At 35.2% G+C, this 14,526-nt stretch overlaps 1 protein-coding gene across 4 annotated transcripts in view; it reads left to right on the forward strand.

Moving 5' to 3' along the window:
- The window catches only part of LOC5567571 (putative uncharacterized protein DDB_G0282129), a 271,047-nt gene that overhangs the window by 141,436 nt on the left and 115,085 nt on the right, over positions 1-14,526 (forward strand). For all 4 annotated transcript variants that reach the window (XM_021847212.1, XM_021847217.1, XM_021847224.1 and 1 more), the window contains 2 exons: positions 10,220-10,521; positions 10,584-10,938. In XM_021847212.1, the coding sequence (XP_021702904.1) occupies positions 10,220-10,521; positions 10,584-10,938 (657 nt within the window). The remainder of the gene's footprint in view (positions 1-10,219; positions 10,522-10,583; positions 10,939-14,526) is intronic.

The raw sequence follows: 14,526 nt of genomic DNA on the forward strand, positions 1-14,526 counted from the left end.
GCATTTTGTATGAAAATCGACATGCGCTGCTATTATTCAGAACAGCACTGTATATCACCTCTTTTGCTGGTCTCTATTATATCTAATTCAGGTAGTAAGTACTGGAAATTATCTGGTGTGAAATACCTCAGCTTGGTATTTAGCAGCTTATTTTCCTCACCTCGAGAAGCCATACTTTAGTCAACTAAAAACACATACAGCAGTTTATCTGATCCAACAGTCAGTATGTTGAACGATTATATACATGAATTGACGTGAACACGTTACTGTCATACTAACCTAGTTTATAGCTAAACTAACCGAACGAACACTAGACCAAACGTGCTTTTGTTCGAAAAAATTGGTGTAGGAACTCTCTTATAATATAATTTTTTTTTTAATTATTGCTTTTTGCATGTCCTTTGAGTCGAGTATTATAAGTTATTTACCTTATTGCAATGAAATAAATCATTTTGCGCTTAAGTCGACACAGATAAAAATATTCAAATTTCTATATAGTGTAAACAACAGAATAAAGTAAAAATAAATCAAATTTATCTATTACTACAGCATCACGTTTAATTTTCAACTAAAGATGCTAGAATGTTACAAGATCTTTTAAATTTAAAGTGTACTCGATTGGAAAATAAGGGATTGATCGTTGATATTTAAGTCTATTTTGATGGTCCAAATATGTGCATGAAAATAAGCTAAAATTTACAACTTGTTTTTGCTGTGTATTACCGATAAAATACTTGAATTTCAATGAGGTGTAAAATTAAGGCTTCCGTGAAAAATAAGATAATATCATATGATTTTACACGATCATATAAGTTCAAATATATAAAGTCTGTTCCATTTAGAATATAAGCCGTACAAAATGAGTGGTTTCACCAAGAAGAGAAAAACGTACACAAAATCTTAGCAGCACCATTTTGGAACATTTTTAAAGCTTCAAGGGAAATATATAAGAAAAACTATTTCTCAGTTTTTTAGATGGGTATTTGAACTTCTTAACGAATTCCTCCCAGAAAATCTTGCACAGTACATTTAACTACCTCATCTGTCATATTTTTTCATGAAAATGCCAGACCTGTGTTTCTATTACTGCGACTTATATTTTAGATTGACGCTAGGTTATTGGCTAAAATTGTTCGATCTGTTTGATATATAGACAATTTAGTGGACTAATTTTTTTTCATTAAAATCGCCATCGTTGTTGTAATACCATAGATAGCATACACTTATACGACGTCGAGTCTGTAATGAGTTACCATCCGTCTTGATTTAGCAGGACATGTCCAGATTTTGAGACTCTTTTGAGGCGTCCTAATTTATTCCTCATGTTTAAAGTTTTGTCCTGCTTTTTCCTGCTTGACGAATGTTTTTGAATATTTCGAATAAGGGAAAGCTAATAGGTACTAAAAACAGCAATAATTTTCAAATGGCATCTATCCCAAAATCTATCTTGAGGTTTGTGGCTTAGAAATCGGCTTCAGCCACATATAAAGTTTGGAATGCGTTTCATACTGTATCACAATACCTTCAGAATCAGTCGATGTTTGACGATTCTGGTGTTGTTAATAGAACTATTTGGCTTCATACTAAAAATAGCTATCATCTTAGGAGTATTTTCACAGGATTTTATTGCTATCAGAATGAAATGCTCTTTGAAACTCCGAATATTAGTTTTAGCACAGATGGTAGCAATCATGGGAACATATAACTGTTAATTTTGCAATATGTTTCGAACCCAAAGAAAAATCAAATGAGAAAGCTTGTACGAGTGCTGCCGTCATTGAAGATATTCTCAAAGGTTACAAAATTTGCAATTTCAGTTGAGTTTTTTTTTTCAGTGTTTGGCGTACTATCACTGCGACGATCTTTCAGTGGAGTTAATATTTATAAAAACCATGGCCGAAACTACAAGATTAAACCAAGTGAGCACGACTGCCTAGCATCTCGAACTCCATGAGTTTCTACAAAGATTCTTAACGAATGTCTCTCAGAATCGCGTTGAAGAAACTGTAGGCTTACAGTGAAGATTCTTACCAGATTTCTCCCAAAAACTTTCAATTGTTTTTTATTAGACTTTTCTAGCGAGATCCTCACGAGGTCTTAATGGAAACTTAACGGAAGTTTTTTTGAGAATCTTTTGAAAAGATTTTTAGCAGATTGTTTGTGAAACCATGATTCAAAAAATCCAAGCGGCATTTTCTTACATGGTCTCTAATACATCTTAAGCACTTTAATCTAATTTCGAATATTTTTAAGATTCCATGGAATATATTTTTGACATTCTCAGTAATTTCATAGCGAGATCTTTAACAGGCACTTAGCAGATTTCTTTAAAAATCATCGGGAAATTGGTGGTGTCTGTTTCAGGATTTCCTGGACTAAAAAGATACATAAATATTAAGAGACCCTTTTTAGATTCTGAAAGAATTCCTGTTCATAGATTCCTGACGAAATGCTCGATGTAATTTTAAGCGACAGTCTTGCAAATAAGATCCCAGCTGTGGATTTTGGTAGACTGTAAACAATAACCTTGAAAAAATGCTTGTCAGATTCCTAGCAAAATCAAAAGTCAAACACACTAGTGTCTTCGAAATAGTGATAGATTATTGTCTTAGCAAAACACTAGTTATATTTTAGAATTTATACTTATAGTCATACCCGCTAATTAGAAGTTTCTTGAGATCGTACATTACAAGTCCTCAACATTAAAAATTGAAAAAATATTATAGTAATCGCTGCTGTGCGGAATATGAGTCATGCTCCGAATTTGAGACAATGGAATTTGCGTAGGAAAATTGCAAAACGTCCTGATTTTGAATCTGCAGGAGACGTTCACCCTAGTAATGGCAGCTGGCTAAACCTAGCTAGAATATCATGGGGCCTTTGTTCGATTGAATGAATGGGAAAATTATGTTATAAGGACACTTTTCGTTGTCAACTTGTCCATTTTGTTTGTTTTGTTCTTACATAACCATAGATAGCTTGCTAAATCATTATAATGAAAGTGAATTTAACTACAAAAACTTATTTGAACTTATCCGATACATCCATCTTATGATCTGCGCGGTACGATTCTTGACACGGAATTTGAAAATTTAAGAATTTTCGTGATCATATCTCCTGACATTGTAGGATTTTCAAGATATTGATGCAGAATTATCTCACGTCTTTCGGATTCCAACTTTGATAACTTTTGCAAATGATTCTACCCATTATCCCGAATTCCATAACTCCAAATGCTATTTCCACGAATTTACAAATATTTTGACATGATGACATTGATGACATTTCTCCATGATATTGGAAATCGAGGTAATGTCATTCAGGGCTATGGGTCGTTCTGGGAGTTGGAATTCAGGATAATAGCATTCGGGTTAATGACATTCGGGGAATTGGGGTAGAATCTTTGCAAATATGTATGTAGATTCATACATGAAATCCGTACTACTGGATAAACAATTCTTCCGGATCAAAAGGCTGTGTTAAAGTGAAGATGCAACGAAGCCAAACATCGAATTTTCTAAAACAGAAATCTAGGGAACCAAACAACCGATCAGGTTGAAAATTTGATAGATTGGTCACTCGTTGGTGCTGGCCAATCGACCAAATTTTCATCCCGAAAGATTGTTTGTGTTAGATTTATGCTCTGTAATATTCCAGGCTTGGCATAGATGCATACTCGCCTTGAGTTTCTGGCAATGACAACTAGAGGCACCACAGTAATTATAGAGAAGCAGCCAAATACAAAGTGATACATACTTTATTCAATTGAATATCAATAAATAATGTTTGAACTTGACATGATTGAGTATCTATCTATCTATCTATCAATCTATCTATCTATCTATGTATCTATCTAACTATCTATATAAATAAAAATGAAATGGTGTTTGTATGTCACAAAATGACTTGCGAACGGGTTAACGGATTTGAATGATTATACCTCCGTTTTGTTCGTCAAGGGTTCCGACGTGTTTGTGTGTATAAAACCCGGGAAAGCCGGAAAAATGATATTGGCCGGAACTGCCATTTTGTATGGGACGATCCATAGCGTGTTCGGCATTTCGTAAAAATAATGCTAAAACTAATTAAATCATCATTATTATCGGTATACCCATCAGCTAACAATTAGGCTTTGCGAGGTAATTAAAAATTACACAAACATCAACTAATTTATACCAATCAGATGCATTCGAAGTCACTGTTGGCCTTAAGTGTTCGGAATATGAGTCAAAACGATATTTAAATAAAAATCTATTGGAAAATATATGGCTGGCAATCGAAATTTGTGTTTATTTTGTTGCTCCAAATATGTGCATGAAAAAAAACTTAAGATTACATTGCTTTTTTTAACTTATTTTTTTTATCTTTGATTGTAGAAGGTGCTGAAGAAATACTTCTCGAATTTTACATGAAAATAATAATTTTTATTCATTTTTTCAAATATCTTTTTAAGCAAGTATTGAGAGTGAATATTGGACACTTAGAATCTGTGACAAAAAGCCCATGGACAAAGGTCGAATGGTCGAAAGGCTGAATTGGCTAAACATCGACAGGGCAAGAGGTCAAATGAACAAAAAAGGCGAGAAAAAGTTTTTCTAACTAAAGCCATTTAGAAACAATTTATTGAGTTTTGTTGAGCTGACGACTTCAGCAAACCAATTTGCTGCAATTTCAGCACGATTTGCAAAGAATTTCCATAAAGCTAAGCAAACCAACCTTAAATTTCAGCAAAAACTGATGGAAAACCAACAAAAAGTTGCTGATTCAGCAGCAAAACATTGTGTGTAACTATGAAAGTCGTAAACATCACAAACCCGGAAAGACAAAAGGCGGAAAGGACCAACGGTTTTATGGGAAAAATGTCAGAAGGACATTTGCAGTATGTGGGCTTCGTGGCCATGCGGTTAGCGGCGTCAGTCGTTTAGGCGTATTGTGCCACGAAGCGTGGGTTCGATTCCCACTCCAGTCGGCGAAAACTTTTTGTCAAACGAAAAATTCATCACTGTGCTACTGGGTGTTCCGTGTTGTCCGTTTCCTAATGTTCGTGATTGTTCAGTCTGTGCAGCCTCTGGCTGAAGACGGTGTAAATTGCCTTTATAGTACTGGAAAAATTCACACCACGTAGCACCTCACGAGTGTAAACCAACGCAAAACAAACATGACAGACTTACGGACAGGTTTTGTGTGAATAAGTTTGCACCCGTCTACTCGAAAGAGCATACTAAAAGAAGTAAGGTTTGATTTATTTTGACTTTGTCAGACAAATCAATTGTATATTTATCAAATCGACAGTAAACTACCAGTTTGTAGTCAAAATCCCTTGACAACTAGAAATCTCGAAGGAGAAATAATTTTTTTTTTCTCAATAATGCATTTTTCTTCACTCTGAACAACTTCGTACACTTTCGCGAAAAGCTTTAGATTCGTTTACTCACGAGCATGACCGATACGAGTATATCAGCACTCTGATGCTCGCGAGGATTTTGTTTTGTTTTTATTCTGGTTCAGCAGAAATGTTCTCAACTTTCCATTACTGAGGCTCTGTATCCAGTATTAGTTCATTGAGTGTTGGTTGGTTGGAGTGTTGGTTAGATTAATCAAATTTTATGATTGACGATCAGTTATTGTCTATAAATTTGCCATGAACCTTATTTCTTAACTGAAAAAAACATGAAAGCTTTCGAATACCTTCATTCGGTAGGTACGAAAAACTAGCAATCGTTATTTTTTAAGTATTACTTTTTTCCTCAGACCGTTCTACTACCACTTTTACTGGTACAGGCATCTCATTTTCCGTAATAATTGTTCATTATCACAGAATAGTTAAGCAGTGATTACTCCACTATTCCCCAGAAATGCATACATTATATAAACTACTAAGTTGCAACTTTCAAGTCCTGTGCAACTTGCTTTCCTGTTTGCCCCATTTCGAAAAAAAATGTGAAGAAAAATAGTTATATCTCTTTAACGAACGGATGGTATCACTTTTTTTTACAAAAATGCTCATATTAGGAGGAAAAAATCGTCATTGTTTTACAGTTTTTCAAAATCTGGAATGCTAACTAGTCAACTGGTTCTGAAACGTTGTTGGAGAGGAACCTTTCATAAAATTTAGAGCAAAGAAATTGTTGAAAAAAAAATCACTTCTTCGTGCTCCATCCTACTAGACGAGGATTACACTAGACCAGGCCTGCCCAACCTTTCTGTTCCGCGGGCCAAATTATAGCAACAATCTCCAGTGGCGAGCCATTTTTTCATAGTCCCTCAAAATATTTATTCTCAAAAAATCGAATAGTCAGTCGGTCTATAAACAACCTTTTTTTGGAAAAATTGAAAAAAAAAAAAAGAAACTTGTTGCTAAGCATTTCATACCGTTTTGATTCATATTACGGACAGCTTCTTATTCCGGACACACTAGTTTGTATGGGAAACATTTCACACGAAATGTTTCAATTTTTGTCGATCAAAAGCTGTTCCTTTCGAGACTCGTTTTAATAAGTATTATTCGTAGATATCTATGCGAATTTATAACGCCCAACTGCCTTAGACGTCTCTTTAGAGGTTTGACGATTTCGATATGACGATAATTTGACTTAGCTAGTTTTGATTTTCATGAGCTGTCCGGAATAAGAATCATGAAAAGTCCGCATATTTATATATATTTAAAATTATTCTTGTAGCGGAATCGGAAGCTTTAACCACCATTCAAAAGTTAAATGTTTTGAAGGCTTGATAACGCGGAAGAATCACACAGAATGATTTATTTTACATGCTTTTCACTGAGACTGTCCGTAATATGAATAAAAACGGTACAAGAACTGTACGCTGGGCTATGTCATCTAACACAGTTATTTCTTAACTTCTTAAGTTCGAATTTCATGGAATTGCGATCCAAGCTTGTATGTGTAACCTACTCAGAATTCTGTTATAAACCCACATAAGATTGTTCGGAAACTTATCTTTTGCTGAAAGTCCTGCCAAGAATTAAAACAGAATCATGTTCTTGATTGTGTGAGAATCCTGCCTATTACGGACATTTTGCTTAAAATTAAGGGTCAAGAATCCATTATACCATAAACAGGAATAACCAAAAATTGAAAATAAGTTTTTTTGATTATTAAAAAAACTCAATGAAAAAGTTTCACCAAGTTACAAGTATTAAATGCAATGTAATGATTAGACCATTTTACAAGAATCGAAATGTCTAGGATTCAACCAGTCGCCCTCCATACCTAATTGCAATGCCAAAACAAATTACTAATGATAGATTTTTTGAACATTGCTTTTGAGCAAACAAACAAATGGTTTTGAAAATTTGTATATCGCTAAATGGCCATTAGTTCCTCTTATGAGAACTATGCATAGGATTCTGTGAAAGTTGTGCATAGAATTCTGTCAGAATCTTGCCCAAGATTTATTTGTGTTCCTGGTTAGGAATCTGTTAAATTGTTGTGTAGCATTTTATATGAACCCTTTTCATAACTCTACCTTGAATAATGTGAATGTCCGATCGTGATTCGGTGAGAATTCTATGGCAGATTCAGTATTTGTTTTATTAAGAAAACTGTTGAATATTGTGTAAGAATCATATCCAACACTCGTGAAAATGTAGGTTAAGCAACTTTTGTTAAAGCTTGATGCAATTTAGTTTTCTTTGTTCTGCCTTTTCAAGCTTGCCATTTTTGTCAAAAGCACCAAAATACAGCATAATTAAGATTTTCAAAATTCATTGCCGTTTTCAAAAATATCATAGCACGTCTAGTTTTTGATATACTATTTTTTGACAATGAATTATTTATCGACGTTGGTCAACTTGCATGCTAGTTGGCCAGCTTGTATGGCGATTTAATTGCTTAATTTTCCACATAACTCAAACTATAGGTATTCAGACTGCTTTCAAAAACAAGGCTTATGAAATACCCTTAAGCATGAATAGCGCTATTCCCGGCCATTTGGATTTTGTCAATTTTATTCGCCCAATCCGTTGATTACAGTGATACAGTTTGTTTGGAGATGTTTCCTGGTATACTAAAACGCATCTTTTGATGCAAAATTTTTTGTGATCAATCTACCTAGCAGTGGGATAGAAAATATATTTTTTTCTCATAACTAAATTGAATTTCATTACAGCTTTCGCGATAAGTTTGAGACACGAATACGTCTTTCGCACACGAAGGGCAACTGTCAACTGATTTTGAATAGTGATTATCATGTGAAGAATACGGTTTGCAAACTAACTTGGACAACGTAAGTTAGCAAACCGTAGAAAACGCCAAAATGTACAAAGCTTTTCGTATTTCTAGAAGATCTCAGCAGTCTTATAACAATCATATAGAATGAGTTATAATACTTTGACTTATTTTTGACTTGCTCTTACACGGATAAGTATGAAGACCATATCGTCCCCTTGATGCTACAACTAGATAACTCGAAATTTGAAATTTTTGACTTCAATATGTCAAAACATTTTTCTTAATTAGATCTGCAAAATATCCACAGGTCTTAAGCGTTTGATTCAAAATACACAAGTTAAAGATTATTTTTAAATCATAATCACTGCGATTAACCATCACCTTGTTAAACGGTCATACTTTCAAAGTTGCACATCTAAAAATTTTGATTTTCGAGTTATCTAGTTGTTGCATTAAGGGGACGATATTATGCTACCATTACATGATTAGCTCCAGACAAGCTATTTATTTTAATGTGTTGCTATAGTTTATGATCAAGAGTACAGATTGTACGTATTTACATTAAAACAGCTAGTTTTTATTCATTTTCTACCATTTGCATGGTTGTTAATTTGTTATTCAATGCCTACTAATATACTGATTAAGCTCATGAAAATGTTTTATAACTGCAGCTCTTATTTATTAGAATTTATGGTACTGATATTTCACCTCTTTTTACCACCTTATAGAGAACATACCAAATAATGCTAGTAATGGTAATCCAAATTGTTCATTGGCGAAAATTTATATTGCATTGAAGTGAATTATTTTTCTATTAAAAAATACTTCCTCAAAACTGATGAAGGAAAAGATGTTGGGCGATAGCTATGATTTCCAATAAAATCAGAGCTTAAATCCAATTATAAGATTATAGAAGAAGAAAGATTCTTAACGTTCTTACTGGGACAGAGCCTGCTTCTCAGCTTAGTGTTCTTATAAGCACTTCCACAGTTATTAACAAAGAGCTTTCTTTGCCAATGTTGCCATTTTGGCATTCGTATATCGTGTTGCAGGTACGATTATACTCTATGCCCAGGGAAGTCAAGGATATTTCCATTACGAAAAGGTCAACCGGGAATTGCACCCAGAAATTCTTCAGCATGGCATGGTTTGTAGCCGCAGACTACAAACTCGGCTAACGAAGGCCCCTCATATTCCTTTTATATTCCTATTTTAGCATTACATCACATCAAAAACTGCAATTTGATGCAAAGTATTGTCTGAAATTATTTGATAAACTTGCTGCGCGTTGAAATCATAAGAAACCTATTTGTGTATTCTACGAAATCACGGGCCGCATTTGTGGATCGAGAACTTTATGTGGACCGTGGGCCGCGGGTTGAACATCAAAGTTTTATAACATGTTGTAATCATTTCTTTGGATTTGACATCCACATTTCTGGGAAAAATTCTATATGAAGTAAAAAAGAAGAATTTCTCACAAAAAAAAAAATAAAAAAAACTGTGTTGCATTTTTAGGTTGTTTTATTTATTTAATCATTAAAAAACTTATGAATAAGCCTGAACGAAACATGTGATAACGTTTTCCGATCTTGTCCTGGGCAATCAATCCGACTTTTTTATTATTGTTAAGCTATGTCGAGACTAACTCTTTGAAATTACCATCTCATTTGAAAATCAATTGAAACCCACATGTATGGAACACACATGGAAATTTTCTTCCAGAAACCTTCTCAGACACGTAAAGGCTGCCAATGAAACACATGGATCTATTTATGCCAGAAAAAAAACACATTTTGCGTCATAGGACATAGTGCGAAGTAAAATGAATGCACAAAGAAGTAAACTTTCCTATACTATCAAATGCTGACAGAGCATATATTTGATTATTGTGTTGCTTCTTCTCAAATAGATCGGGAAATTCGATGGAAATGAACAAATTAGCTGTAATTGAAACAAAATTATTCACCTAATTAAAAAACTTCTTAATTTTTTATTGCACATCATTTGTTTTCTTGTTGCTACAGTTCAAGTTGAAGTCCACTCCAGCAGCAGTGGGGCCGCCAGTGGCTCAGACGAAGATCTCTCGGTGTCCTCGTCCAATTCCGGCGTCGAACGAAAACCTCCCGAACTCAAACGAACGAATTCCAAAACCACGCACGACCACGACTACGAAGACATCTATTTGGTTCGAGAGGAGGCTCGCTATGGCACGAAGACGCGAACGGGAACCGGCCGAAGTAGATCCCGGGACAGTGGTTCCCACAGTCGATCGGCCAGCGCCAGCTCCAATCGAAGCAACGACATCATCATGCAGCTTACCAATCAGGTATTGTTGAATGACTTGTGTTAAAAATTAGTTAGCCTTAACATTTACTATCATATTTCAAGACCGTGAGCAACAAAGAACAAATGCTGATCAACAAACGAAACAACTTGTACGAACAACAAAGCAAACATCGATACGACATTCCGAAGAACTACAAAACGACGAACCTTAGCAAAGCCAACAAAACAGCCAGCCATCATCAGTCGAACCGCGAGTTGAGCTTAGCTTCTTCGCGCAATGATAACGCTTACGAAAGCGTTTGCTCGCCGGAAGACACACAAGAGCGAACGAAGCTTGCCCAGCGCCACTCTCTGCCGCATGGTGGCGCTGTAGTGAGCAGTAGCAGTAGCAATGTTAACGCCAGCGGTGGTAAGCAGGTGAAACGCAGTGGATCGATGAAAGGAAACGAAAGCAAAGGTAAGTGCTTGTGAGGGGAAACGCTTTTACGATAATTGAGTGGAGCTTTGGGTTGGAAGTTTCACACCTCATAAAGGCGGATCAGAGTCGATTCAATTTCAGTAATCATCTTTATTGTTCGGTTTATAACAACTAGGGTAATGGTCGTGATTTGATCTATCGAGTAAAATTTTAGCCCGTCATCTCCATTTTTTTCACTGCGTTGCATAAAGTTAGTTTAAAATTAACATTATGAATCAACAAATACTATTTTTAAGAAGAAAATATTATTTAAAATTATAGAGATGCTCTACAAGACTAAATGACCATCCCAACACTGCAGTATAAATTCACCTTGATGAATATGCTCTCTGCTCTGGAGGAACAAATAACTAACCAATAACTTATGCATACCATATTTTGGTATCTTACCAAAATCAGGTGTTGTTCAGTTGTCAATACCTCAATTTGGTATTATAATGGCATTGAAAAAAAAAATTAAAACAATTAAAAATACTTCATTGAAGTATTAGACAGCTATTGAGGTCTGCTGGAGGTATTGAAAAATGTCACTTTTATATGAAAATCCATCAAGTATTATTGAGGTATTACAATACCTGATCTAATTATCAGTTTAGTGTTCATAGAATATGCTTGAGATATTATTTGAGGTATTTTACCTCTTGTGCAGGGCTCATTCATACATCATTCAGGTTGTTAGTATTGGAAATTATCTGGTATGGAATACCTTAGTTTGGTATTCACAAGTTATTTTCTTCTGCTCGGGTGGTTTGTAATTGTGCAATTTTTTACAATAGTTGATGCTCAAAAGTGTCTTCTAGTGGCAGAATGTTAACGTTATTATATATGCAGCGCACGGTCGATATACCATCGGTTGATATACCATCAAACTCTTACTCGATGATAATTAACATGGTTCTTAAATGGTATAAAAATTTTCATTCAAGTGAATATGCTTCTTGAATCTCACAGAATTTCAAGATGTTTTAACAATTTATCTCACACGATTCACAATATATGGAAACCTTCATTGATTTGGGCAACAGAAGAACCATACGGATTCTTCAAGAATCAGGACTTCCAATTTCAACCGTAATATATATCCTTGTTAATGGTAGGTATAACCTGTCCTAATTGTATGCATGCTTAAATTATATACGATACTCTACTATTTATGGTATATACTAGTTTGAAATTGCAAAATTTCGATATTTTGGAACTTTTTCCTCAATAATCTCTTCGATGTGCCATCCCCTTTTTGATTGTTATTTAATAGTTTCGCGAAGATATCGGATTGGGATTCTGGAGCAACATCTATAACCCAAATGAAAACAACGTTGTTGTAAGGTTTTGAAGATAATGTGTACACGACGAACACGTGTCAAATGTACAAATTGAAATTGAAACTACGAAAAGAAACCACGTGCTTCGGTGGGGATCGAACTCGCGTCTTCCTATCCGCTAGATGGGCGCTTTAACCTACAAGCTGCAGAGCTCCTAAATATGAGCAACAGTATTGCTAAGATCCGATCTCGTCGGATGACATTGATCACATTCGAAAATAACATCTCTCTCGCTTAGATGTCTACATGTACACGACGATGTATGTGTCAAATGTACATGCGAAGGAGACTACGAAATGATGATACCATGTGCTTCGAGTTAATCGAGTAATCGAGTTCAGTTCGTATCCGAGCGTCGATGTCTCTTAGGGGGCTCCACAGCTTGTAGGTTGAAGCGCCCATATAGCGAATAGGGAGTCGTGGGTTCAATCCACACCGGAGCACGAGGTTTGTTTTCCCAGTTTCAATTTTGAATTATACATTTGAAACGTGTTCGTCGTGTACATGTAAACTTCAAAACCTTACAACATTGAAATATCTTAGGCTGGAGTTGCCTAGAACTTGACAATTCAAATGTTGAAAACAACGTTATATTTCAAGAAAATATGTCTAGTAATCGATTAAAATTCCATGCGTGAAAAAAATTTCAGAAACGCACTAACTTAGGAAATTTTCTGGCTGCCTCTCTCCAGCCTTACTGCGGTTGTTTCAATTGGCTAGGAATTAACACTACGGATTTCTTGTTCCGGTGGTAAAAGTTCACCCAACAGGTGACCCCTAAATCATGGTGTTTAGCCTAAGGCTAAATAATGTTGAAATAAATAAACTACAAAACAACCAGGCCATCCGTTCCAACCGCAGGCTACTGACCGAAATCGCTACCGTGTCAGCACCTCTCTTTTTTCATGTCTGAATATATATTAAAATTACATTTCTAGCTCTATCTTACATTCTGTCTACCTAAGGACTTCTTCACTGCAAGGGTGTTGTAAATATTCAACTAAAACACTTGCGGTGACTGTCAGCCATGTTATGATATTGTGAAAGAATCACTCGGAATGCTAGTGGGGCGTTCGCAACGAACACGACTTACCTCAAGGGAGATCTGACATTGACTGATTTGGAAGACTCACGGCCACATCATGCACACACTCATATTACGATCATAGTTTGCGCATGACTTTCGGAATCATCCAGCTCTTCCGAACTTGTCCTCCGATCAACTAGCGCCCGAACCTCGACAGGCTTGACCGCATCGTCCAGACTCAACATGTCGTTCAGGCTTTACCCTTCCACAATGGTCGGGCTCCATATAAAGGAGCGGCCAAAACTACCAAAACACTTTTTTGAGATTTTATGGTTTTTATCATTTTAAAATATACCTCATGTATTATATTATTATGATTCTTAATTGAAATTGTATTAAAATTTAAAATTCTTTGACTTTTATAACGTCAAAATGTCTGAAGTCAAAAAAATAAAAAATTTAGCAATAAAATAAAGTACAAAATTCATATATGGTTGGTTTGACTTTATTAACGAGATTTTTAGCCCTGGGCTAGTTCATCTCGGGACCAACGGCTTTACTTCCCTTCCGAAGGAAGTCGTCACTATAACTTTTTACGTCATAAGTGACTATGTCGGGGATGGGATTCGATCCCAAGTCCTCGGCGTGAGAGGCGAGTGTTCTAACCACTACACCAGGTCCGTCCCCAAAATTCATATATAAGGAATGCAATATTTTCCCAAAGCTACGCACTATCTGAAAGCTTATGGTTCAACACTTTTATCGAGCATGAGGATGGAAAAAAATATTTGGTTGAAGTTTTAATACTGTTCAATATTGCACTGTAGTAATTTTGATGATTTTGAACATGAAAAACAACTCTTGTCGCGTCATGTCACCGCGATTTCGAATATTGCACTTTAAAATACATCCTTAGATCTTACAAAAAACGTTTACATTTTTTGCAGAAATTTGCTGATTTGCAAGTTAGAGCTATTTGAATAATTCAATATTTTCATACATTTTGACGATATTTTTCATACAAAGTTTATATAAAATATATTTAACCACTTTTCATACATATTTTGATCATACTCGTTTATATACAAACAAAATTTGTGCTTTCAGCCAAATTTGATAGCATTTCTAATAAAAAAAACTTTTTTTTTTAAAAGTTACGTAATATGTGAATAACCCCTTCTGAAACAATAAAAACGCCAAATAACATATTCAGATTAC

This window comes from Aedes aegypti, chromosome 1, assembly GCF_002204515.2.
Source record: "Aedes aegypti strain LVP_AGWG chromosome 1, AaegL5.0 Primary Assembly, whole genome shotgun sequence".
Classification (NCBI taxonomy): domain Eukaryota; kingdom Metazoa; phylum Arthropoda; class Insecta; order Diptera; family Culicidae; genus Aedes; species Aedes aegypti.